At 56.4% G+C, this 25,810-nt stretch overlaps 3 protein-coding genes across 3 annotated transcripts in view; all 3 read left to right on the top strand.

Annotated features, from left to right (window-relative positions):
• The window catches only part of STIMATE (STIM activating enhancer), a 44,061-nt gene extending 39,652 nt beyond the window's left edge, over positions 1-4,409 (top strand). The window contains exon 8 of the mRNA XM_070390755.1: positions 866-4,409. Within this exon, the coding sequence (XP_070246856.1) occupies positions 866-982 (117 nt within the window). The 3' untranslated portion in view covers positions 983-4,409. The remainder of the gene's footprint in view (positions 1-865) is intronic.
• Positions 4,410-5,673: 1,264 nt separating this feature from the next.
• MUSTN1 (musculoskeletal, embryonic nuclear protein 1) lies at positions 5,674-7,663 on the top strand. Its single transcript, XM_070390756.1, has 3 exons — positions 5,674-6,018; positions 7,039-7,171; positions 7,352-7,663. Exons 1-3 carry the CDS (start codon positions 6,010-6,012, stop codon positions 7,456-7,458), a joined length of 249 nt encoding a protein of 82 aa, XP_070246857.1. The 5' UTR covers positions 5,674-6,009; the 3' UTR covers positions 7,459-7,663.
• A 3,069-nt stretch (positions 7,664-10,732) lies between these two features.
• Positions 10,733-24,313, top strand: LOC138992207 (inter-alpha-trypsin inhibitor heavy chain H4-like). The gene is made up of 22 exons (XM_070390754.1): positions 10,733-10,822; positions 12,029-12,189; positions 13,076-13,180; positions 13,315-13,477; positions 13,616-13,726; positions 14,237-14,365; positions 15,009-15,125; positions 15,386-15,554; positions 15,640-15,765; positions 15,950-16,131; positions 16,208-16,393; positions 17,531-17,670; positions 17,927-18,081; positions 18,727-18,780; positions 19,218-19,352; positions 19,835-19,894; positions 20,115-20,141; positions 20,229-20,348; positions 21,090-21,264; positions 22,933-23,087; positions 23,211-23,307; positions 23,752-24,313. Exons 1-22 carry the CDS (start codon positions 10,733-10,735, stop codon positions 23,825-23,827), a joined length of 2,733 nt encoding a protein of 910 aa, XP_070246855.1. The 3' UTR covers positions 23,828-24,313.
• Positions 24,314-25,810: the final 1,497 nt, after the last annotated feature.

Raw genomic sequence — 25,810 nt, 5'->3', positions numbered from 1 at the left:
ATGTAGGGGTCCTCATCTCTTATTTTCAAGTTTCCTAAGTTGAAGATTTGGGCCTGAGGGAGACTCCTAGTCATCAACAGGAGCGCGAGGCCAGGCTGTGTGTCCCGGGCAGCTGGCGGCACCCACGTGCCACTTCGGTGCTGCCGGCGGGGCAGGCTGCCCCGTGAGAGCCCTTGTTCAGCTCCCCCGGTGCTGCCCAGGGCGCTGCGAGGGGCTTCAGAAATGGCCGAGAGCGTGTCTCCCCCAAGAGGCCGCCATAGGCGGGGAGGAGAAGGCGGTGCCTGGACAGCTCAGCATGACCACAAGGTCTGCTGGCGAGGCGTTGGCAGAACCCTGGGAGGACCCTGGGGCAGTCCATGTCACTCCTGGGCTTCCTGAGGGAGATCTGAAAGCAGAATAGATGGCAGAACGGGGAACCCTGGCATCTGGCCTGGCCAGTTGTGTTGTAGGATCTCCGTGAACTTGAGGTGAGGCTCAGCGTTGCAGGCAGCCTGTGTGCAGGGAGGAGCAGACGTGGTCACGTAGCGGGTCATGTGGGTGACGGCCAGAGCCGCAGGGACTGGGAGGGTCGGCCAGGATGACAGAGGAGGCGGAGGTCTGAGCCCGATGGGCGAGGGCTTGGCGATCCAGGCTGAGGCGCTAGGCGTGCTCGTGTCCACTCAGCCATGGTCTCAGCAGCCCGTGGAGGGGTGTGGGGTGGGCCAGCTTGTCCCCCTCCGTAAAGTAGCCTCCCGTCACGCTCTTCTAAAGAAATACAAGACCGAGGCCTCCTGGAGGGGCTGGCACCCCGCGCCGGGGTCCAGGGCCGGCAGAGGAAGAGGCACCGCTGGCGGTGACGCAGGGCCGTGCCTCTCCGCTGCCTCAGATCCTGATCTCCGCCGATGACGAGATGGAGGAGTCCGACGTGGAGGAGGACCTCTGCAGACTGACGCCCCTGAGGCCTGCGAAGAAAAAGAAGCACCGCTTCGGGCTGCCTGTATGACGCATCCTGTGCGGGTCAGGTCTGGGGGCCCGGCTGCTCTGCAGCCTCCTTCCTCCCCTCCTCTCTCCCTCCTCTTCTACCTCCGTCCTCACGCTCTGCCCACTCCCAGCGACCGGACCGTGACCAGAGAGAGGGAGGAAGAGCCAGCGCCGAGCGGGTCGTGGCTGTTGGAGGTCCCCACTCAGTTGCACTACAAACACTGACCAAATATGCAAGCCAGGCGTTTTCTTCCTTTGTTGTCGTCCGATGTGGTTGTGAGGGACCCCGGAGCCCTGTCGGGTGTCTGGCGGGGTGGCCATGAGGAAAAAGCTCACGCGCACACAGACTGGGTAGAGCCTCTCCCCAGGGCCGGGGAGTGAAGACATAACAGGTTTGGGGCTAAAAGTCACTCATTGACGGAGTTGCAACCGCAGTGCTTTCTTACTCAAAATGGCTTTTATAACTCTTGATTTCTAAAGCCGGTTTTATGAGATGTCACGGTGTTCATGTTTTTTGAGTATGTGTTTATTTCCTATGGGACTAATGGGCAAAACATAGATTTTTAAGTCTTCCGTATGCTGTTGACTTTTATATTTTTAAGTTATATTTTCATACTATTGTATTTAAAAAGTCTTTTTAACCCCCAAAGAAATGGGTTCGTTTGCCTTTCATGGGATAGTGGGAGGAAGAAGCCGAGGGTTTTTTTATTTGCAATATTGTTAGGTAATCTGTGATAAGATAGGGTAGCGAACACAGTAGGAACGGAGATGGGTCCTTATCTGAGGTCAGCAAACTCAGTGGGTTTGTAAAGGTCGGGCCCGAGCAGGAGGCAGCTGGCCCAGACGTGGGTCCAGTGCCCCTGTGCATGCCTGGCCCTGCGGCTCCTTGGCCTTCCTGCTGGCAGGGCAGAGGTCTTAGTTAAATTGGACCAAGAAAAGGGGCTAAGAGGTCTTAGTGTCCAGAGAAATTGAGACTGCAAGGCCAGTGCTGTTTGTTCCTCGCCTCTCCTCAGCACCTCCAAGTCTGCAGTTTAGAATGTCACCTCGGCCTCCATGCCTTCAGAACCAGCCTTTGGACCCGGCTCCAGGTCAGGCTGCCCCGGCCTGTTATCGCGTCCATTTATTTTGCACAAGAGCCTGGAGAACACCTGCCTGACCAGATGGTCCTGTTTTTCACATACTCCAGGCAGGGGGGTGGCTGCATCCACAGCCAGGACAAGGTGCTTCTAACTGTGCACCCCCTCACCCCCCAGGAAGTGGCCCCCACTCAGCCTGGGCAGGGGCCCCGGTGGCTTTGGGAGTCTGCCGACTGGCAGTGGATTGGGCTGACGGGGCACTTGCCCTGCTGTGGATGCCGCGAGGTGGAGCTGCCCAGTGTTATGTCAAGCCCGAGGCAGCCATGGCAGTTTAGGAACAGAATACCCGCTGCTGAGGTGTGAGCTGAAAGTGAGGCAGGTGCAGGGAGGCCACACCACCAAGAACCTTCTCTCTGGACCTACACAAAAGCGTCTTCACTTAGGAAGGTTGGGTCTGAATTGTCACATGTGGGCAAGCTGTTAACCAGGCATCCCGGGCTTGTCCTCTGCCTCGCACCCATCTTCCCTAGGAGTCCCCAGGCCAGAGGGCTGAGGGGGCCGGACCTGTGACTGCAGCAGGAGAGAAGAGGCGAGGCAGGGCGGGGCCTCGTGTGAGATTGGAGAGGGTCTCCTTTCTCACATCGCTTCTGCTCTCCTGGTGCGCCCGTCGCCCCTCCCATCCCCTGGCTGTGTCAGTGGGTGTCTCCTCACTAGAACTGGCATTTGGGAGGACCGGGACTGGTGTTCCTGCTAGACAGCAGTCCCTCGTGGCATCCCTGCCTCTCCTTTTTGCTCCTATTTCATTTTGATTTGAACAACCTGTGTCCACAGCTGTTTCTTGTACCTTCTGAGCTCAGAATCAGAGCTTCATTTTCAATCTCGAGTTCCTAATGTGTCCAAACTGGAGACGGGGTAGAAGAGCCATAGTCCGTGAAAGATGGAAACTGGGTCATATAGACTCAGCTTATCTGCCCATCTCAAGGCTCGTCCCAGCGCCTATTGGGTAGTGGGTTTGGACGGGGACAGAGGCTGTGAGTGCGTGGTGGTTTCTCCCTGTATCCTGATCTTCAGTAAGGGCTTTGGTCTTGGAGCTGCAGCTGCGTAGCTGGCTAACTAGGGGATGGTGTCTGACCACAGAGGGCCTTGCGCTGTGTGGGCCTGGACAGCGTGGCCTCATGCACACATATGCACACACATGCACACATCATTTCTATGGTAGTGCGTCCTGCGTCACAGGGGCTTTCTGTGGAGCTGCCCGGGGAGAGCGGACGCAGAGGGTCTGTCGGGACTTCCTCCCGAGCTGTCCTCCCTCCCTGGGCAAATGTCCTCATCACCTGCTCCAAGGTGCCTTATGAGATGCAGCTCTCCAGCCACATGACAAGCATCACTGTGCTTGAGAAACAACAGGACACCGACTGGGTATTGTTCACCGTCCGTCTCATTTGTCAGAATCTGGACCTTGGCCAAGACAACCATGATGGGAACTTGTACGTCAGGGTCTTGGACAAGTTCCTTGTAACAAATGGAAATCACCTGATGAGGTGGAACTGCCGCATCCGAATGGAAGAGACTATTGTGGCCCTTCTTTCCTTTTGCTGTCTGTGGGGCGGGAATGTAAGGAGGGGTGCTGGTGAGGCCCAGGTAGCCGTGGCTGCAGCCTGCAGACCTGCAAGGCGAAGGTCTGTGGCCCTTCGGCTCGCCCTCGGGCACGCTGGTGGCCGCCCGCCTCAAGCTTTAACTTGCACCCCTTCCTGGCATCAGGGAGTCCTGGGTTAAGGTTGGCCTCTCACACCTCTTCAGGGAAATATATAACGGCTCAAATCCAAGTGTGTCTTCCCCTCGGCAGTGTAGGCCGTGGCTGCTGCCCAGAGTCCTCTCTGAAGGGGTCCCAGGGCTGCGGCCCTCTCTGCCCTCCACACTGCAGTTCACTGGCCTTTTTGCATCCGGACCAGCATAGGTGGCACTGGGGATGCCCTACCAGCCAGGGCAGCCACTTTGTAGGGTGTCAGGCAGCTTTTAGGAACTTCACACACTTGCAACTAGGAGGGGAGAGCGCTCTGTTTACCCTGTGGGATGTTGGTGGCCTGAAGGGCTTTGTTCTCGGCGAGGGAACCTCTGGTCCAACTGTCGTCGGCACCTTGAGCTCCTGGGCGGTGGATCGGTTTAACTTGGTTTCTCTTTTCATGAAGTTTATTAGAAGCCGGACCTATGTGAGCAAACCATGGCCTACTTCCACTGTCTGCCTAAGGGGTGTTTAATCGGTGGTGTTACGATTCACAAAAACACATTTTTGAAATAAAAGGGAAGACAATGTACTTACATTATAAAATGGTTTACAATAAAATTTGATGTCTTGTTACATTTTTTTTTAAAGAAGCCATCACTTTTGTGGTTGTTGGTGTGTGTTCTCTTGAGTTGAAACAGCTTAGTGGGATCAAGAAAATTTCCCCAGTGGGTTGGAAGGTTCTCCCCAAGAAACAGTGCAAGCGGACCTTACATCACCTCGTAGCAGATGTGGGAACCAAAATCTGCTGAGAAGAAAACCCCAACATACTCTTGCCATTTCCACTTCCCTGCTAATGTGAGTAAAAGCTTCCCTGGGGAGCAAGTGGTGCTGGGCGATGGAGTGTGAGGAGTGAGTATCCCACAGCCTTGTCCCTGAGGCCACGGGCCTACAAGGCAGGTGCCTCCCTGGGCAGAGCCAGCTGGGGGGCAGAGCCAGCTTGGGGGACAGTGATGAAGCACTCATTGGGGAGCTGGGCCCTCATAGACCGGGTCTGCCCTCGGTGTCTCTTGGCCCTGTTCGGAGCCCTGGGTCTCTGCCCATAGCTGTCCGAAGGCATTCCTCATGTCGGCACTCGTCTCATATGGAGCCTGGCAGTCTTCGCATTGGCCTCCGGGGTCAGGACCAGGCAGGAGGGGATTTGGGTGGGGTTTGAGGAGTGACCAAATGTCAGCCTGGTTGGGTCCCGTCTGCTTGGAGCCTTTGAGTATAAAAATAACCTCACACTACTGCCCACACCCACCCCAGGCCTAGAGTCCTGCGGGGGTCTTCCCTTCGAGGACGGGTATTAGGAGCTAGCAGCAGAGAACTAGGTGCCCCTTTCGGGAGCCCTTGGCCTGCCCCTCCCTCCACAGGCCAATGCCTGCAGTGGGCTTCACTGTCTTTCAGCCTCTTCAGCAGCCTAGTGTCCCAGGCCAGGGGCCTTTCGGTGACCTTGTCTTGGAGGCTCAGTGCTGGTCCTGCCATCAGCTCACCCTCAGCCACAAAGTGCGGTTTCCTCCTGGTCCTTTACGCTCTTCATCCCTTTGCTGAATGTGCTTGGGAGCCAGACAAAGGACGGGGCATCAGCAGGGCCACAGATGGAGAGTTCCCCAGGCTTCCTGTGGCCGCAGTCTCCACCCGTGACCCAGGGTTGCCCTGGGCTCCACCGTGAGCCCAGGGAACTCGCAGTGAGCAGAGCTTGCGAGAGGCAGTCAGGGAGGCCCACCCTGCTGCTGTGCAGGGCGGGTGTCTTTCCTCTGGAATCGGAAGGGGTAGAATAGAAAGAAAAACAAGCCCAAAGCGGTCAGCCTGGGATGGACTGTCACAGATGGACAGCCCCTCCTGCCACACACATTCCAGCACCCACATTCATAAACACGAGTCGCTGCCAGTCCCAGCACCTCCCGCTTGGAAGTAGAGCAGCTGTCTCTGAGGGTGCAGGCTCCCCAGCTGTCTGTCACCAGGGCCGCAGCCCCCTGGGCAGAAGTGCTCAGCGATCCCCTATCATCTCCGAGAATAAACTTTGAAGCCAGTGGCTGTGTGGACCTGAATCATCGGGGTCGGGGAGCCGGTCGGAGCAGGGGGAGTGACTTCCCAGGACGGGCAAGTGGACTATATAAGCTCCGGAGGGCTGGGCACCCAGATCTCTCCCACCAGCTACTGCTGCCCGAGAGGAGCCTTTGGAGCAGCTCTCACTCAGCACCCACCATGTCCCAGGTAGGAGGGCCCAGCACGGTGTGTTGGTGCGGTGGGGGTTAGGGGTGGGGGGTGGACAGCTGGACACTGTCATCTCTGGCAGCTGTGTCTTGAGCTGAGCTCCAGGCATAAACACAGGAGCTCTGCAGCCCCTGGGAGGTGGGGAGTCCCCGCCCACCTTATCTGAGGGACCCTGTTCAGCTGGGGTTTATGGCATTCCGTGGCTTGTTAGGAGGGGTAGGGAAAATGGGTGGTACCTCTAGATCTTGTGTGTGAGGAAGCTGCTCGTGGAACTGGCAGATTGTGCACGTTTATAGCTGTGTGTGTGTGTGTGTGTGTGTGTGTGTGTGTGTGTACATGTGAGGCTGGATCTGTGGGTGTACATTCTGCCTGGGTGTCTCCAGCAGGATGTGTGTCTGTAGGGTATACTGTGTTGCCCAGGAGCCCAGCCCAGGCTCAGGGACCACGGAGTTTGCACCTGCCCCTAGGGCTTAGGCAGGAGGAAGGCCTCAGACTCCCAGGCACCTGGGGTTGAGGGAGGGTAGACACTGAGTCTGGGTGTCCCAGCTCTGGAGGGACAGACAGACCAGTCTGTTCCATGGGTAGATGCTGACGGGAATGTGACTTCATGGGCATCTGATTCCTCTACCCCGTTCCCACCCCAGAGCCCACAAAGTAAATCCTGGCAGTTTGGGAGGTGAGGGGCAAACCTAAGGGACACCCTGCCACCACCCGGAGAGCAGGTCTTGGCATTCACCAAAAGCCTGGAATTCAGCTTCAGAGTGAGCGCCTTTCCCCTTTGCCCACTGTGCCCAAGCTCGAGCTTGGACAGCCCGGCACACAGTGTGAGGCCATGGCTCCCAGTCTGTGGAAAAGGACAGAGAGACTCAGGGTTGGGGGTCAGGGGGTGATGCATCGTCTGGAAGGCTTCCTGGATGAATGGGGCCTTGGACTGGCTTGAATTGAGTGAGCAGGGAGAGGTGGGAACAGACGGGTCTCAGCCTGAAGGCCTGGGTTCTAAGAGGCTCTGGTCTCTCCAAGGCTGGCCCCGAGGGAGCCCCCATCAAGAAGAAGCGCCCCCCTGTGAAGGAGGAGGACCTGAAGGGCGCCCGAGGGAACCTGACCAAGAACCAGGCGATCAAGTCCAAGACCTACCAGGTCATGCAGGAGTGTGGTGAGTGTTCTCAGGGGACTGGGGGCCGAGGGGGTGCAGATGTGTGTCAGTAGGAGGGGGTAGGATGGGGGCTCCTATGGATCTTTTCTAAGAGCCCAGAGCTCAGGGGCTCCCCACCAAAGAGGCTTTCCCTTGCCAGGAGGCTGGGCTGGGCCTCTGACCTCCCCATCCTGCCCGCAGAGCAAGCCGGCGTTGCCGCACCATCTGTGTTCAGCCGCACCCGGACCGGCACTGAGACCGTCTTTGATAAGCCGAAAGCTGGGCCTGCCAAGAGTGTCTTTGGCTGAGAAGTACATGCCACGCCACCCCCTGGGCACTGACAACACCTAGACACAGGAGTCTCCCAAGAACTCTTTCATGCCAGCACTCCCCTGCTCCCCTGTTGCCTCTGGGACTGCCACCCCTCCCCCCTCACTCTGGCCTCTCAGCCCAGGCCCTCTGCGCCAGGCCCTGGGAAACACCAATAAAGAGGATGCCCAAGCGGCCCCGGCATTTGGAGAGTGTCCTTGGGGACTGGCATGACCCCTGCGTGCGGGTGGGCATGGTCTGTACCCTCCATGTCTTTGGGAGGGTCCTTATGATCCTGAGGTGCTATTGCCACTGCCCCATCCTCGCAAGAGCCTGGGGTGTGGAGACCTGGTGCTGATCTGTGTGACCTCAGACCATCTCCCCTCTCCTGAGGCTCATTTTCCCCTTGTCTGTGACAAGGGAGGTGAGCTGAGGTCCAGTGCACAAAACAGGCCACGTGTACAGAGTGAAGCAGGTGGGCCTGGGCTGCCCCTCCCCCTGCCTTCCACAAAAGCCAGCGAGAGGCTCCTCAGGACCCCAAGGCTCTGCAAGAGCCAGGGACCTTGAGGGCCGCCTCCCCCTGCGCCCTAGTTCTGCCTCCTCACCATCTTGCATCCCTCACAGACAAAGCCACGTCAAGGCTCCTGTGGCCAGTGGCAGTCTGCTTCCTGAGCTGCTCCCCCTCCCATCTCCAGGTGAACCTCCTCTTGCCCCTCCCACAGCTCTGCCTGAGGCCTGGGAAGTCTGGGTTCTGGGTTTGGGTGAGATCCTTTCCTCTTCAGGCCTCAGTGTCCCCTGTGTGCATGGAGCTCTCAGATTCAGGAAGTACAGAGGCCTGTCCAGCTGTGACAGCAAGAACACGGACAGCCCAGGGCTGGGCTGGCAGGGCCTGGGCTCCCATGCTTGGCTGAGGGCTGTGCCCATAAGGAAGCCCTGCCTGTCCCCTGGGCAGGTGGAGCTGGCTGCTCTGAGCCTTTCCCATGTCCTGGCCTGGCCTGGCCTCCTTATATAGCTATTTCCAGGCTGGGCCTGTGTTCTCCGCCCTGAGGGAGCAGACCTTCTGTGGGGACAGGGCCTGGGCCAGCTCACTGGGCTCCTTTGGGAGGCTCTTCCCCCAGCGTGTCGATGGCGGTATGTCCCCCTGTGTGATGCCAATCAGAGCCAAAGGGCGAGCGGTGCCGTTAATGCACAGAGATGAGGCTTCTGGCTGGAGTCCCCAGAAGGAAGGGGAGCAGCCGCAGGCAGCTCCAAAGTCCAGGATGCCCTTCCCCCAGGGCCACCGCAGGGCTGATGGAGGAGACCCTCCCAGCCCTCTGCAGGCCCATCACTGCCCAGGGTCCCAAGATAACTGCCCCTCTTCCTCCCCAGGCGAGTGTCAGGAGTCCTTCCCCAGCCCGGGATGTGGCACCCGCCACGTTTGTCTGCAGCATCTTTACCCCATCTGTGGCCACTGGTCCAGGGGCTAGGCTTTCCCCGAGCCACCGGGGCACGCACCAGCAGCGTCGGGATCCTGTTATTTATTCATTTTATTGCTGTTTGTTTTAAGAGCTTTTCCACTTTAGCCCTGGCTGGTATGGCTCAGTTGGTTGGAGAGTCGTCAAAAGGTGGGGGGTTTGATCCCCAGTGCGGGTGCCTGCAGGAGGCAGCCGGTACATGTTTCTCTCTCACATCCATGTCTCTTTTCTCTTCCTTTCTCTCTCCCCCTCCCTCTCCCTCTCCCTGCCTCCCTTCCTCTAAAACTAATTTTTTAAAAAAACATTTCAACTGTATTAAAGGAAAATCTAGTCATCAGTAATCCTACCCCAGGCCTGGGGCCACCCTCCATGGGTCTGGGCTGGTGACAAGGGCACTGCCTTGGTGTGCTGACAGAGCAGCCGTCTGCCCTTTCTCCTTCAGTGACTGACCTCCATGCAGGTCACCTGTGTGTACAGGCCACCACAGGGAATCGCCCCCTGGAGGAGCTCTGTCCCTTCTTGTTTGTTCCACATGTTCAGTAAATTCCCCAGAGGGAGGCCGCTGCGCCACAAGGCATGGCATCTTTTTGGCTCTCGGTTTGTGTTGTCAAAATGCAGGTCTTGTGTTGGGGGCCTTGCTGGAGTTGCACCCAGAGCCCTGGCTAGATTAATGGGGCCTGAACAGCAGCCTGGGGCACCAGGAGAGTGAAGGTCTCCTGGGCCCAGCCTCTCTCACCCCAGAAATAAGGCAGATCCACCCTGCTTTGACCCCAGCAGATCTTGCCCCACTCAGACACCCCAAGGAGTGCTCAGGGCCTGTAGGGCCCCACTGCCCATTCACACCAACCTGGCCTGCAGGCTCCTTCTTCCTGGAAGCTGCCCCGCCCTCTTCTTCCCAGCCACCCCTCTGTCTCCTCCAGGCTGGGCTGATGGAGAGTGGGCTGTTTCGCTGTTGTGTCCCCAGGCCCCAGGGCGCTTGTTGGTGGACGACTGGTGTAAAGGGTAATGGTGACCTGGGAAAGTTCTAGACCTTTCAGAAGGCATGCCAGTACCTAGCTCCCACCTGAGCCTGCCTTTCCTCAGTATAGCAGGTCCTGGAATAATGTCCTTTTATTCAGCCTCTTTAGGTTATCATGTTGATGAGGAAAAATGTCAATTCCTAGTGGGGGCCACTGTGTGGAGTTTATGTGGCCTCCCCTTGTCTTTGTGGGTTTTCTCCATGGTTTCCTCCCACATCCCCAAGATGTGCACGTGAGATGAACCAGTGTGTCTCCATCGTTCCCGTCTAGTGTGGGTGTGTGTCAGTGTGACCTTTGGTGGAGGAGTGTCCTGTCCAAGTTGGGGTCTCACCTTTTACACCCTGAGCTGCTGGGAGAGGCTTTGGGCATCCGAACCCCTAAACTGGAATAAGCAAGTTGGAAAAGCATGATCTCACTTGGTTTTATGAATCTTTCTTAAATATAAGTGTAGCTCACACTGATTTCAACATGTTGGATTTTTATATAGAAGTTTGGTGATGTTTTTGTGAACAGAAATAGGCCTCAGGACATGAACTCATTTCTAAGGTGAACATCATTTCACTTAAAGTTGCCGTTTCCAAGAACCTATCCTGATGACACTGAGGACTTATTGTGCATGTGTCTGTCCTCAGCCAAGGTCCACAGGACATTCACTTATCTGAGTCCACTGCAAGGTTTGGCTTGTTAATTCCAATTTTTCTGGAACCTGCCCCTGGAGGGGCGGAGCAGCAAGGAGGTTACTAATTCATTCCCCACTTCCTCTCAAGTTCAGAAGCAGCCTGCCAGGCACTGGAGCCCAAATGAAGCCCCCAGGTGCTGCCCGTGCTTGTGGCATCGTGCTGGTCCTGCTCTCGCTGCTGGCTGTCCTCCAGACCACCCGTGCCCAAAAGGTAGCGGGTGACTCAGGCACCTGTGTGTGCACTGGAGTGTGAGTGGTATGAGCTGGTGAGTGAGAGCCTGTGTGTGTGTGAGCATGCAAGTGAGCATAGATCGGTGTGTATGCAAAAAAATGGTGTTGACCATCCATCAGGCATATCTCCAGGGCTTTATGGACACACACACACCCTCTCCCCACACCCCAACCCCCTTTGCTAGAAGGGGTGATCCTATTCCATGTTCCAGGTGAGGAAATGCAGCCTAGAAGGTTGCCCCTGGAGGCCGGAAGTAGGGGAGGGTGGGAGTGAGGATCATGAGCCCAGCTCTCGCTCTCCCTCCCTGAACATCCTCAACGTAATGATGCTTCCTCTGTCTCCCTTTCTTCATCTGTGAAGCAGGGTAATAATAGACCCTATTCGGAGGTTTGTTGTGAAGATGGAACCTGTAACACTATGTAGTGCTTAGTACAGTGCCTGGCACAGAGCAGACACTCACGTGTGTAACAAGCCGCTCAGCCAGGCACCCACCTTTGCTGGTCTGCGAGTGCAGGTGAACAGAGCTGGCATGTACACAAGTGTGTCGTATGCAGGCTGGCAGATGTGTAAGGCTTCTCATGTGTGCACATGCGAACCTTAGACCTGGGTGGAAGGTCAGGCGCCTGGATCAGTGACCTGTGGGGACTGACCGTCTCTGCAGGGCCAGGGCCTGGGCTGCAGGGCAGGGCAGCTGGGAGGTGGGGCCCACGGCTGCATGGAAAGGGGGCAAAGGAGAAGGCTCCCAGCTCTTAGGGACTGGACCCTGGTCATCTCCAGATTCTCCCAGCTCCTGGAGGCCCCTGAAATCAAAGGACTTGTTTGCTGCCCTGACACTGTTCAGAGCTAAGACCTTGAGCTTCCGGATCCCAATCGGGGCCTGGAAAAGTGAGAGTCCCCTTCCAGACACAGGGGCTCAGGCTCCACCTTCCATCCCCTGTGTTTGGCAGACTGGTCCCTGCCCCCTGGCACTGTAGGGTGGGGAATGGAGCACAGAGCTGCCTCTTATTTGAGAGAAAGATCCACAGGTGAAATGCCTCACGGGGTTTTGCCTGAGGCATCCATCGCTCAGTCTGGGTACGGCCAGGGCTTGGTTTGGGACCTAGGTCAAGGCCTGCTCTTGAAGAGCATGGCTCCAAGCAGGGCTGGCGTCGAAGCAGCTCCAGCCCTCCTCCTTCACTGCTCCAGAATGCCATCGACATCTACAGCCTCACTGTGGACTCCAGGGTCTCCTCCCGGTTTGCCCACACGGTCATCACCAGCAGGGTGGTCAACAGAGCGGATTCCATGCAGGAGGCCACCTTCCAGATAGAGCTGCCCAAGAAAGCCTTCATCACCAACTTCTCCATGTAGGTGCCTTCCCGCCCGCCTCTGCGTCCCCTCCCCATCCAGCACTGCCATCCCTCCCTGCGTGTCCCTCGGGGAGAGGACCTCCTCCTGACAGGAGGTGTGTGCACTCCACCTGCAGGCAGGACAGGAACCAGAGGCTTTATCAGGAATTTCCTCTCAGAAATGGTCCACCATCCCCCACTCCCTTCCTTCCTCTTTTCATCCCTCCACTCCTCCCTCCTTCTATCTCTTCCTCCATTCTTCCTTCCTCCTTCCCTCCCTCCCCCCAAATTCCATCTGTTCCTCCACCCCTTCCTCCTTTCACCCCTCCCTCCACCCACCTCTGCATTCCTCCCTGCCCTGTGCTGGTGGGAAGAGGGTTCAAAGCCTTTTAGCCTTGTGTCTCCCACTGGCCTGGGAGCCTGGCACCTCCCTCCTCCTCAGTCTGCCCCACACAGCTGGCACAGGGCTGGGTGCAAGTGCAGCTCAGATAGCGCGTGCTGGTGGTCGACAGGTTCTTCTGGGACAGTCTATGAGATGGAGGGGGCAATTGGAATGTGGGGCCAGAGTGGAAGGGAGAAGAGAGGCCAGGGTTTAACTCAGCCCTGTCTCTTCTGCAACCTTCCTCTCCTGTCCCTTCAGTAAAACGAAAGTTCATTTCCATTGTGCATGCCTCAGGGTAGATAGAGGCCTGGCACTCCTTGCAGAGGCTGCTGGCTCTTACCCTGGGTCCTGCACAGTCTTGTACACAGTAGGTGCATAATAAACGGGTGAGGTCTGGTCCAGGTAGGAGTCCCTCTATCAGGAGGCAGAGCAAGTCCCTGAGAGGCTCCCTGGAGGAGGTGGGATTAGAGAGAGCCCCCCCCCACCACCAGACTCTTGACAGCACCCGCCCTCCTGCCCCAGGATCATCGACGGTGTGACGTACCCAGGGAACATCAAGCAGAAGGATGCAGCCCAGAAGCAGTACAGTGCAGCTGTGGCCAGGGGGGAAAGCGCTGGCCTCGTCAAGTGAGCCCAAGGGGGTGCGGGAGACCCCATTGGGGGTGGAGCAGAAGGTGCCCCTGCCTTTAGTTCTGCTTCTGCCTCCAGTGTCCATATCCTACCTGGTCTGGGGGGACAGGCCTGATGCCCTCCTCCCCCAGGGCCACTGGGAGAAAGATGGAGCAGTTCCAGGTGTCGGTCAGTGTGGCCCCCGCTGCCAAGGTCACCTTCGAGCTGGTGTACGAGGAGTTGCTCAAGCGGCGCCTGGGAGTGTATGAGCTGCTGTTGAAAGTGCAGCCCCAGCAGCTGGTCAAGCACCTGCAGGTACCTGGAAGTGCCTCCTCCCAGGAGGCCTCCTGGGTGACCCCTGTGCAGCTGAAGGTGGCCCCCCCTTTCCCCTCAGCCTCCTGTGAGGCCCAGCCCTGGCTCCTGGCTAACCCAGTGACCCCCTTCTTCTTCTAGATGGACATTCACATCTTTGAGCCTCAGGGCATCAGCTTTCTGGAGACAGAGAGCACCTTCATGACCAATGAGCTTGCAGACGCCCTCACTGTCTCACAGAACCAGACCAAGGTGGGCCTGCCACCGTGGGTGGGAGGGGAGGGTACCGAGGGGCCTGTCTTCCCGCTGCCCTGTGAGCCTGGGTCCCTAGAGAGTGGGACAATTGGGCAGATCTCTCAGCTGGCAGACTTCTGAGGTCTCTGTGTCCGCACTCACATGAGGGGGATGAGGAGGACAAGGCCTAGAGGAGAATGGCAGGTGCTGGCTTGAACCTGAGGTTAGGGGGCGACTGGGAGAGGACACTGACGTGCGGGTCCCAGGACCAGGGGGAAAGGCAGAGGCTGGATCATGCACATCCTGAGCCCAGGCTCTGCTCACACAGCTCCGGAGCAGAGGCTCCTCGCTCACACCCATCCACTGTGCTGAGGCCGTCCACCTGACAGCCCAGCCTCAGAGAAAGTTCCCTGGGATTTGATTTGACCTACGGGGGAGTTCTCATCCCGGGTGATTCTCAGATGGGGTGAGGGGTGTGAGCGTGGCCTCGCTGCTCCCCGACATCAGCCCACTCGGTCGTTCCTCCAGGCTCACATCCGATTCAAGCCGACGCTCTCCCAGCAACAGAAGTCTGCAGAGCAACAGGACACAGTCGTGGATGGCGACTTCATCATCCACTATGATGTGAACCGCACCCTCTCTGGAGGCTCCATTCAGGTGCGTGGGCTCCCGGGGAGAGCAGAATAACCAGGAAATCCATCCGTCCTCAGGAGCCTGAGCCTGGCTCTTGCCGAAGAAAAGGCAAAAAAAAAAAAAAACAACTGCTCCTTCTGGTCGGTGTGCACCGAAGGCAACAGAGAGAAAACACGCGGTTTAGAATTCCCTTTCAGAGGCAGAAAGTTTCATCTACTAAGGAAGGTTTATTATCTCTAAACCGCCTCAGATATTCAAACAAATAGGAGGCAAAGAGGAGTAGAGTTCTAGTGGGTCATGCATAGCCCGGAATGTTTCAGCATAAGAGTAGCTACACTGGGTGAGTGGGAGGAGATCAACCAAAGAATTTGTATGCATATATACAAACCCATGGACACAGACAATAGGGTGGTGAAGGACTGGAGCGGGTGGCAGACTAGAAGAGGTCAATGGGAAAAAAAAGGGGACATATGTAATACTTTCAACAACAAAGAGTAAAAAAAAAAAGATAAGGATATGGGAAGGTTAGCACTGGGACTGTGACAGAGGAGCTTAAAATGAAGAGAGGGTGGGGACCCGGGGATTTTGGGTAAGGAGATGGATGGGGCAGGGCAGGGCAGGGCTGTAGCTCTCATCTCACCTGGGGTGTGTCTCACTCTGGTCATAGATCGAGAATGGCTACTTTGTGCACTACTTTGCCCCTGAGGGCCTCTCCACGATACCCAAGAATGTGATCTTTGTCATCGACACGAGTGGCTCCATGAGTGGCAGGAAAATCCAGCAGGTGGGTACCACAGGTCAAGGTAGGGCCCTGAAAACTCTCAGATGCCTCACACCATCAGTTCTGGGCTAGCAGGCAGACCCTCCCTCCTCCATCTTCCTGGGTAGGAGGCTGCCAGAGTCCCAGGTTGGAGCTGGTCCTGCCTCTGGAGGATTCACCATATTCCCACTGCAGGTGTGGGCCTGGGGGTGCAGCCCAAGGGCACAGGACCCCCAAGGACGTCCCACTGAGACACACACCTTGTTTCCCCATCCTCTGACCAGACTCGGGAAGCCCTCATCAAGATCCTAGAGGACCTCAGGCCCGAAGACCACTTCAACTTCATTAGCTTCAGCAGTGAAGCAAGCCCATGGAAGCCATCGCTGGTGCCAGCTTCGACCCAGAATGTGGAGGAGGCCAAGAAATATGCTAACAGCATCCAGGCCCAGGGAGGTGAGCGCCAGGGCAGCCCTGCAGGGTGGGGGCTTCCGGGCAAGAGCTCCGCCTGAGAACCATCCTGAGATTGTGTGCCCCTCAGGAACCAATATCAACGATGCAATGCTGTTGGCTGTGCTGCTGCTGGACATAGCCACCCAGGAGGAGCAGCTGCCCTCAGGGAGCGTCTCCCTCCTCCTCCTCCTCACTGATGGCGACCCCACTGTGGGTGAGGGCACAGCGGCAACTCCAGGGCACACTGCCCAGAGGGCATCGCTGGGGCTCCATCCTGGCTTGCTGTGGGACCTGGGGAAGGGAGGGGGTCCCTGAGGCCTCTCAGGCTCTGAGATTCCAAAAATATCCCCTGAGCAAATCCCTGTTTTCTGACCCTTGTCCCCAAACACTGGGTCCAGGCCAGACTAACCCCAGGAAGATCCAGAAGAATGTGCAGGAGGCCATACGTGGTCAGTACAGCCTCTTCTGCCTCGGCTTCGGCTTCGACGTCAGCTACACCTTCCTGGAGAAGCTGGCGCGGGACAACGGCGGCCTGGCTCGGCGCATCTACCAGGACTCAGACTCCGCCCTGCAGCTGCAGGTGCCAGGCTACCCCTGAGGGCTGGGAGAGTCAGGGACCACCCTGCTCGGCCCTCGTGACACCCCCCACTCTGCAGGGCTTCTACCAGGAGGTGGCCCACCCCCTGCTGACCACAGTGACCTTCGAGTACCCAGGCAATGCCGTGGAGGAGGTCACGCAGGACAACTTCCCGCTGTTCTTCAAGGGCTCCGAGATGGTAGTGGCTGGGAAGCTCCGGGCCCAGAGCCCTGATGTGCTCTCAGCCACAGTCAGCGGGCAGCTGGTGAGTGTGGCCAGCCATCCTGGCGTGGAAGGGTGGCTGCAGATGGCATTCAGAGGGGCTAGGTTCATGTTAGCTGCTGGTGCTATCCTGGAAGCTGGGAGTTCCCAAAGCACGGAACCCAGGGTGATAAGGGGGTGACATGTCTTTGTTTGAGTAATCACGTATTTATCCTAATGTATCTTCTGAGAAATAGAACTCCAAACCCAGACCGGGCATCTCCCTGGTAGTCTTGCTGGGGACAAGGCCAAGTGAAGGGTGTTAGTCTGTTTAACTTTCACTAAAGGAAAACCTTCCAATAGATAACTGTGCAGGTGGACAGGACATTTGTGCAGGCGGCCTGCAGGTGACAAAGGTGTGGGAGGCCCGGCTTTGGTGAGAGACAGAGGAGGGCGTCTCCAGCAGCGGGGATGGGGTCTGGTCCACATCGCTAAGGCTTTTGGCCGCCGGGGAATGGTGACAGGAAAGGCTGGAGTTCCTCTGCCCACAGGCCCCACTTCCCAGGCTGCTGGCCAGGTCAGCCTGAGAGCAGAAGGCCCCACTCCGGGGAAGGAAGCAGAAGTCCACCTGAAACTTGGGCACATGCCTTGCTGTCACCAATGGACAGTGCCTGGTCCCAGTAGGGGGCACCAGCTTGGTCAGGGGCAGCCTAATGGGGTACATGGGGCCCCAAACCCTATCAAGGCCTGAGCCCTCTTTCGTACTCTGCCATGACTGCTGGGGAAGGCACTGTCTCTCTGTCCTCAGAGTCTCCATCTTTGGGGTGGGCTGTCTTGGGACCCTTTTTGCTTTAAATGCATTTGCTGCTGCTTCTGCACTGGCCTGGGGTCCAGATCCCTTCCCCATTGTACTTCCTCCCAAAAGCTGCATGTGATCTTAGTTCCTGGCTTTGCACCTATGATAGTTTCTACCTTTTCTCTCCACCTCCTTCTCATTCTTAGAGGCTCTGTGGCTGAGCCCCTTACACTCCTGAACTCCCTCCCTGCTCCCCACCTACTCAAAGGGAATGCGGTCCTCACAGCCAATCCATGGGACCTGCCCAGTCCCAACTAGGTTTCTCATGGAAGTGCTGGGAAGCGGCAGGCCAGGTTAGGGCGGCAGGCCCTCACTGCTGCCGCCTGGCTGGGCCCCTCTTTCCAGCCCACGGAGAACATCACCTTCCAAATGGAGTCCCAGGTGGCAAAGCAGGAAGAGGAGTTTCAAAAGCCCAAGTACATCTTCCACGGCTTCATGGAGAGACTCTGGGCGTACCTGACCATCCACCAACTGCTGGAGCGAATGTGGGTGGCCTGCACCCCCGAGGGCCTGCTGGGGCGGCCACACACGGCCTCAGTGTCTCCCCAAGCTCCTCATGGGTGGGACAGCACAGGTGGCCTGGGCATCTCCTAGGTATGGAGAGAGGGGGGACATGGAGTGGTGTCTGAGCTACAGGCTCTCCCAGTGGGGACACGCCCTCACCCCCAAGGGTCTGGAAGGGAGGGAGAATGGAGCTAGGCATCCAGGACCTGCTGGCCCTCTGATGCTCTCTACCTGCAGGGTTTCCGCATCCGATGCTGATAAACAGACCCTGGAGACCCAAGCTCTGGGCTTGTCGCTGAATTATAGCTTTGTCACCCCCCTCACGTCCATGGTGGTCACCAAACCTGAAGGCCAAGAACAGTCTCAAGTTGCTGAGAAGCCGGTGGAAAATGGTGGGTGTGACAGTGGGCTCCTAGCCCTGTGGCAACAGAGTTTTAACCCAGTCTCTCCCCCCAGCCCCTCCCCCACACCCTGACCAAGACCCTAACCCGGCCACACAGACTCCCAGGACCCCCAAGAGATGCATCCCATTTCATTGATGAGGAAACTGAGGCCAGGACTCCCAACCCTCTCATATGCACTGCAGCTCTGTGGTGCTGGGGTGGGGAAGCAGGTTAAATAAGCACTTCAAACGTACCAAACTACCCAATCGTGTCTCTTTCTCTTTCTCTCTCTCTCTCTCTCTCTCTCTCTCTCTCTCTATTTCTCTCTCTCTCTCTCTCCCCCTCTCCCTCTCTCACTTTTGTTTCTCTCTCTTCTCTTTTTGTTTTATCCAAGAAAGGATCCCTCAGGTAAGGGCCTAATACCCTCAAAGGCTGCCGTTGGTGACAGGTGGCTGATTCAGGACCTCGGACCCCAGTCCCACAAAGTTGCTGGCCAGGGCATCGCCAGCCCAGCCTGCTGCCAGGAGGGGGCTTTGTCTGCCCAAGCACGTTGGTGCATTTAGTCACCTGTTTGTTCAGATATTGGCTGTCCTGGGCGCTAGGGGCACAGTCCCCATCCAGCTGGATGCACACTCAGGTCTCTCTGATTTCCAGGTCGCACTGTCTTCAGACATAGAGCCATGGGACACACACAGTTCACATCAACAGGTAACAAAGGAGCAGAGGTGGTGGGAGGGGAGATTGACAGAACCTTGACCTTGGCCACAGACTGGGCTCTGCCCTGACTGTGGGAGAGTGGCTTGCTTGGCTCACCTGGCTGGTGGCAGGGCTGGGGCTCAAGTTCAGGTGTGTCTGATGAGGAGGCAGCTATGCAGGACCTTTTGTTAGCGGCAGAAGAAACTTCAGAGGACAAGGTAGTTGGAAGTGACTGATATCCCAGCGGGGTGGGAGGAGTTCAAGAAGGGTTCCTTTTCCAGCTTGAATTTCTCCTGGCTGAAGGGGGAGAGGCTCTCAGAGTGGTGGGTGTGGGGAAGGGAGCTCTCTGCCCTCTGTACATCTGTCTCCCGGGGTGGGTCCCAGAGCCCTGGTGGTGGGGACCCATGACTCTGCTTAAGCCAAGACTGCAGGTGTCAACCTTTCTAAAGCTGGAGTTTCTCCGTACGTTCGAGTTCATGACGTGGCCGAAATGAGTATTGGACCACCTGGAAATCCTAGTCCTTCCAATTATCTTTTTCCATTCTCTAAATCGGATCAGGATCCGAGGCTACCGAGCGGCATAGGTGAGCCACTTTCCGAACTCAGAGGCCTCGTTTCCCAAGGGGATGGTCAGCCTGCCTGTAGAGTTGGATGAGGGCAAGCACCCGCACAGGGCTGGGCACCAACCAGGCAGAGTTGCTGTGGGCTTGACATGAAGCAGTGTGTCATTTAGTTTCACTGAACCAGACTCATTACACTCTGCAGGCTGGCTCAGGATGGAACCTTCTAGAAAGGGAAGGCTCCCACCATTCCCCAAGCCATGAGTGGCCCCATGAGCTGTCTCTGATCTCCAGTCTGGATTCAGACCCAGCCCAACACCAGGCTGGACCCTGTCTCCTCAGTGTTTTTCCTAAAAGTGTGCTCTCCTAGGTTGGGTGAAAGTGGGGCAGGGGTCTCAGGGCTGGAGCTTGGCAGGTGCAGGTGGCAGTGATGGCTGGAGGGCATGCTGATTGCGCTGAATCCTGACTGCCTTCTCCCTTTCCGTTTCTGGCCAATCCTGTACTAGAATCTTTCTCCTTCTCCAGTCCCACTGCAGTGTTTGATTACCTGGATGAGTCACTGGAAGGTATGTCCCCAGACCAGATTCCCTAAAGTAGATAACCGCCCTATAGCAGGAAGACCCTGGGAGGGGGGAGCCCTGGGGATCTCTAGGAACCTGTTACATGTTTCTCAATGTTGAAGTGGAGAAGGAACCCTGGCCACATTTATACACTATCCCATCCTTCAACTCCCCCTGCCCCCAACTGTGAGGAAGGGGATGCCTAAACAAAGACTTTTTCTTTCAGAAACAAGCCCAACAGCCCCACCACCAGGTAAGGTGCCTGCCCCCCTCAGCTCCTCTTCCCGTCGCTGCCCTCCAGATGTTCTACCTGCCCCAAGAACCACATCTGCTGCCCCAGCCCCCATCCAGGCTCCGACCTTCATCGTGCCTCTGCCTGGGCAGAGCGTGGACCAGCTCTGTGTGGACATCAAGAGCACCCGTGGGCCATTATTACTCCTGCTCTCAGACCCTGACCAAGGTGAGGCCCTGAGCAGTCACCTTCCAGAGAAACCCTCTGCAGTCAGTGCCCACAGCAGCCTAGAGGCAGAAGCCCAGGAGAGGAGGCCAGGGCTGTTTGAGGGGCATATGAGGCTGCACAGGGTCACACAGGAGTGACTGGGCCTTGGCAGACAAGTGGGGGTTTACTAGGGAGAGGCAGAGGTTGGCAGAAGCCCAGAGCCCTGAAAGATAGTAGTGGGACCATAGAGAGTCTGGAGGAGATGAATGGCAAGAGGAGGGAGGTGTGCTGACCAGACCTGCTCCCCTCCCCCGAGAAAGGTCGTACTATTTGAGCTGAGGTGTCAAGTCAGACGTGGGGACATACAGCACTCAGGGATGCTCACACACGGTCTCCCACCTCCACACACCAGGCCTACAGTCTCTTTGCTCGCTGAGGGCGGGGACCAATGATTTGCCATCTCACTCTTGGCCATGACACTTTGCTCAGGGCCCCGCACACTAATGCGCTTTATCAGTGTTCATGGACTTCAGACACGATCGCCCTTCTCAGAGGGCTCACCTGAAAGTGTCCATCACTGAGGATTTGTGGTGCTTCCAAAGTCAAATGCAACCAAGGGAGGAGAGAAAAGATTGTGGAAACCAGACTCCAGTGTGAGGGAATGCTGGGAAAGGGCAGGGGGGAGGGGGTTGGTGAAGGACAGTTCTCAGGGATGTAATCACAGAGGGCCATGCCTCTGACCTCTGCTCCCGGCTCTCTCAGGTCTCGAGATGATTGGCGAGTATGACATGGAGAAGGCCCAATTCACAGTGATCGAGGTGACTTTCAAGAATCCCCAGCTGCTGGTCCACGTGTCCCCTGAGCACGTGGTAGTGACTAGTTACCAAAGAAGCTCTCAGTACAAATGGAAGGAGACGCTGTTCGTGGTGATGCCTGGGTAAGCCTCAGGCGGGGTACCAGCAATCACCTCTCAGGCTACGTTAGCCAGTGCCAGTGCTGACCGGTGGCCTGAGGCCACAGGCTTGGGGATGAAGTGCTTGGGCTGGGCACGAGTCCTCTGCAGTGGGCCGCCCCCACTGGTTGGGCTGAGCCATACCTCTTTTTCTCTGGGGGCACCAGCGGTTGTCCTGGGGACCTGGCTGCTCACGCACGGTCATGCCCCTGAGCACTGACCTTTGCACTCATACATCCACCCACAGACCTTTCATTGGCCACCACATATGCAGGTCTGGGTGGCCTGGCACTTCCGGGGGCCCAGATGTGGGCTTGGCCCCGGCATGGCCACACCTAACCTAGGTCACTCTCCCGTGCAGGGGACAGTGGCTTGGAGCCACACTGCTGCTAATCCTGTGTGACTGACCCTGGGCAGGCTGCTTAGACCCTCTTAGCCTCAGTTTCCTCACTGATGCCTGGGGTGAATCACTCCAAGCCTGACTTAGAGGCTGAGGGGAGACCCAATGAGGGAATGTGGCAGGGGAGCACTTTGCTCATTAGAAGGGGTAGTGCCCACGGGGCATGCCGGAGGGCAGCTGTCTCCGTGGTGTGGGAATGATGACAGCAGTGAGAAGTTGGAAGGCACTGTCCACCAGGGGGAGGTTATGAAAGTCACTCTTAGCACACTCCTGAAGCTCTGATGGGGAGAGACTGTCCATCAAACACGTGCTGCTGGCAGGTAAGGGAAGTGGATGGTGACCTCTTCTGGGTGGGGCTGCCTCACCATCGAGCCTTCCAGAGGCAGCTCTGCGGGTCCAGAAGTCACGAAGGGCCTGGAGCGGGCCGAGGCTTAGGCCCTCAGGGAGCACTGCCTTCTAGTCCAGCCTGTGCTGAGTACAAAGAGCCTTGTCCACGCCCCTGACTGAGCCCCTCAGTAGAGACTGGTTTCCACCTGACAAATGAGTGAGCTCCTAGCAAACCTGAGGGGCTCACCTGAAAATCGCCCATTTCATACCAGATCTTAAAGTTTCCTGTTACTTGATAAGTACTTGCACACCAGAAGATGAATAAAGAGCTCCTCTTAATCATAGCGACAGGGTCCACACACTTTTAGGAGCTACAGAAGGTCTCCGTGAAGAATGTCAGACCACAGCTCCTGTAGTGAGTCCCTTGGAGCCTGTGTGAACTTAGTGCAGGTCCATTAAGGTCACTCAGAGGACCAGCCGGGTCTTGTTCAATGTGCTCTAAGGAGCCTAACGTTCCCAAGAAAACCAAAAAGGTAAGAAATCAGAGATGATTTTAAGTAAAAAAGAAGGGCATAGAATCAGAAGAGACTTGCCCTTCTAGATGTTAAACGTACAATTAAACACTGATCATCAAGAGAATCTGGCACCGGCAGAGTGTGTCCGATACCCCGGGAATCATATCAAACGAATTTGAGGGGAAGGAAATCTAAGAAAACAGGGAAAGGAACTGTTATTTTGTTTTATAAATGCTGGGATCACCAGATATTATTAACTTCAGGTTGGTCCCAGTTGCTAAGGAGAATGTGTAATGGACTTCCCACTCAAGGCCACAGCTAGATTCCCCCACCCATCCCACCCCAACTGCCAGGGTCCCCTGAGGGTGTGTCCATGCCTACCTTGCTCTCAGGAGCCTAGTTTCCCCACAGCCTCAAGATGACCATGGACAAGGCGGGGCTCCTGCTGCTCAGCAGCCCAGACAAAGTGACCATCGGCCTGCTGTCCTGGGACGGCCCTGGGCAGGGGCTTCGGCTGCTCCTGCGGGACACTGACCGCTTCTCCAGCCACGTCAACGGCCTCCTTGGTATGCTGCCCATGACCCTGGCTCAGGGCATCCTCAGATCCAGCTCTGCCTGGGAACAGGCAGTACCTGTGTCTCCCAGTCCCCGTGTCTTTATCCCTCACTGACTCACCCTTTGTCTCTCAGGCCGCTTTTACCAGGGCATTGCCTGGGGGCCCCCAGATGCAACAGATGACAGCAAGCGAACACTGTGGACTCGGGGGTTTGAGTTCAATACCACCAGGTGACTCCACGCAAACAGGCCAGGGGTGGGAGTAGGAGGCTGAGAGCTGGTCCCTGGGGGTCTCCACTCCCCTGTCCGAGCCTGGGAACTAGAGTTAGTCCGGTAAAAGATTGATGCTTTAGACATGTCTGACCCAGCTCTCAGTGTGACCCCACAAAAATGGTCAACTCAGACCCACAGAAAACACCCCAGCCAGAGATCACTAAGGGTGAGTGGGGGCATTAGCAAACTCCCTGAAGTCTCAGAGCCCTGGACCCTGGACAACTGGGTGCCCTTGGGAGACTGGGCCTTGTCAGCCTGTGCCGGAGGGGATTCTAAGGGGCCCTGAATCTCCACCTTCCACTTGCCCGACCCTGCTCTCTCCCTCTCTTCCCACCACACCTGAGATTTCCTAACCACCTGTCTGTCTGTCTGTCTGTCTGTATGTCTATCTCTCCATCCCAGAAAGCTCAAGCTGGATTACCAAGAGGGGACCCCGGGAACAGAGATTTCCTGCTGGTCTATCGAGCTCTGGTTCTGATATCAGGAGTTATACCCACCCGCCCACCCCATGTCCCCCACTGTGTACCGATGGCTGTCTTCCTGTGACCCCTGCCACCTGTGGGGTCTCAACCATAATGGGGAGGGGAGTTCCACTTATTACAAATAAAGGCAGGTAGTTTAAACTCATGGAGTGGGCTTCTCTGGTTCCATCCAGCCAAACCCCAGGGCTGTAGAACCTCCTCCTGAACACTTAGCATCATGTGACATTGGCATCTCCCACAATCAGCCCTCAGGGCCTGTGGCCAGTAGGTCCCTGAGGAGGTTTGGGTCCACTCTCTTCATTTCATAAGGTGGAAACTAAGATTTAGAAAGATTGAACCACCCCTGTATATGTCACTCCAGACCCGAGCTTGGGGCCCAGGGCCAGAAAACACCCTCTGAGAGTAGAGGTTCCGTTTCAGTCCATGAAAACCAGTTTTTATTTCATTTTATTTTACTTTATCTTATTATTTTATTTGTTAATCCTCACCCAAGAATATTTTTCCATTGATATTTAGAGAGAGTGGAAGGGAAGGGGAGAGACAGAGAAACATTGATTGGTTGCCACCTGCATCTGCCCTTACTGGGGCCAGGAATCAAGCCTGTAACCGAGGTACGTACCCGTGACTGGAATTGAAGCCAGGACCTTTAGTTCTCAGGTCAATACTCTATCCACTGAGCCAAACCACCTAGGACCATGAAAACCAGTTTTGACTCTTCCTACCTCCATTTAAAAAAGTGAACTGGGTAGAAGTTCTCAGTGAGCTTTGGGGCGCCTTTCGCATGGGACTTGCATGATGCAATTTGATTTTCACACCTGTGCTCAACACCTGGAAAGGAGGTAGGCCTGGAACACAGGAGACAGAGAGAGACACTCATCCCAGGAGGGAAGCCTCTGTCCCATGGAGGTGACCCAGCCCCCAGCTCTAAATCCTCTCCAATCCATGCCCCAGGGATAGTCACCCCCAAGATTCCACTCAATTCCTGCATAGTCAGAGCGCACTTAAAAAACAGTTATAGCCCAGGTGGCTCAGTTGGTTGGAGCATCACCCTGTACACCCAAAGGTTGCAGGTTCGATCCCAGGTCAGAGCACATACCTGGGTTGTGGCTTTGATCCCCAGTTGGAGCGCATGCAGGAGGCAATCCATTGATGTTTCTCGCTCACATTGATATTTCTCTTTTTCTCTCCCTTTCTGTCTGTATAAAAATAAATAAATACATAAATAATTGAATAAATACATAAATTAAACATCTCCTTGGGTGAGGATTTAAAAAAATTTTTTTAAACAAAACCCATGGGAGTAAGAGAAGAGCCAAGCAGGAGGAGCGTTCAATCTGTGACACCCTTGTGGGGAAGCTGCAGCACAGAACTTTGCTCTGAGCTTCCCCGCAGCCAGAGGAAAGCAGAAAATGAGCTCATTTGCTGGTTAAGAGGAAGCAAACCAGGTCAGCAGGAAAAAACTCTTTTCCCAGCTCTTGAGCTCTACATGGTGTTTACTGAGTGAGTCTTTCTGGAGGGGTCAGAGGAGAGGCCCATAGCGGGTCTCCAGCAGCAGGTTTGCCGAACGCACAGACACACTCCATCTGCCTCTCCATCTGCCTGGTTGGCTGGCAGGGTCTCAGGCTGTTGCTGTGAGACGGGGGAGCCGCCTTGGGGTCTCCCTCGACCTTCCAGTGAGGCCAGCTCTGACACACCTACCAAGATGAGAGACGGGGCCCACGCCCAGCTCACCCCTCTGGGACACCACCGCCTGCGCTGGGCTGTGGGGTTTGTATAACAGCAGAGGAGTCCTGGGTGACTCTCTGGCCCAGCAGCAGGGCCGGTGCCTTCTGTGAACAATTGGCAGTAGGTCCATGCCCTTCATTGTTTTGTTCACTGAGTGCGTTCCAGCACCTCCTTGGGCCAGGCCCTGGGCAGAGTGCTGTGGCCACCACGACAGACAGTGCCTGTGTGACAGCTGCCACCCAGGAACCACCAGG

The sequence above is a fragment of the Myotis yumanensis genome, unplaced genomic scaffold, assembly GCF_028538775.1.
Source record: "Myotis yumanensis isolate MYYU_CA2020_CCGP unplaced genomic scaffold, mMyoYum1.0.hap1 SCAF_14, whole genome shotgun sequence".
In the NCBI taxonomy this organism is placed as follows: Eukaryota; Metazoa; Chordata; class Mammalia; order Chiroptera; family Vespertilionidae; genus Myotis; species Myotis yumanensis.
Note: the sequence above shows the minus strand (reverse complement) of the source record. Positions and strands in the feature narration are given on the sequence as shown.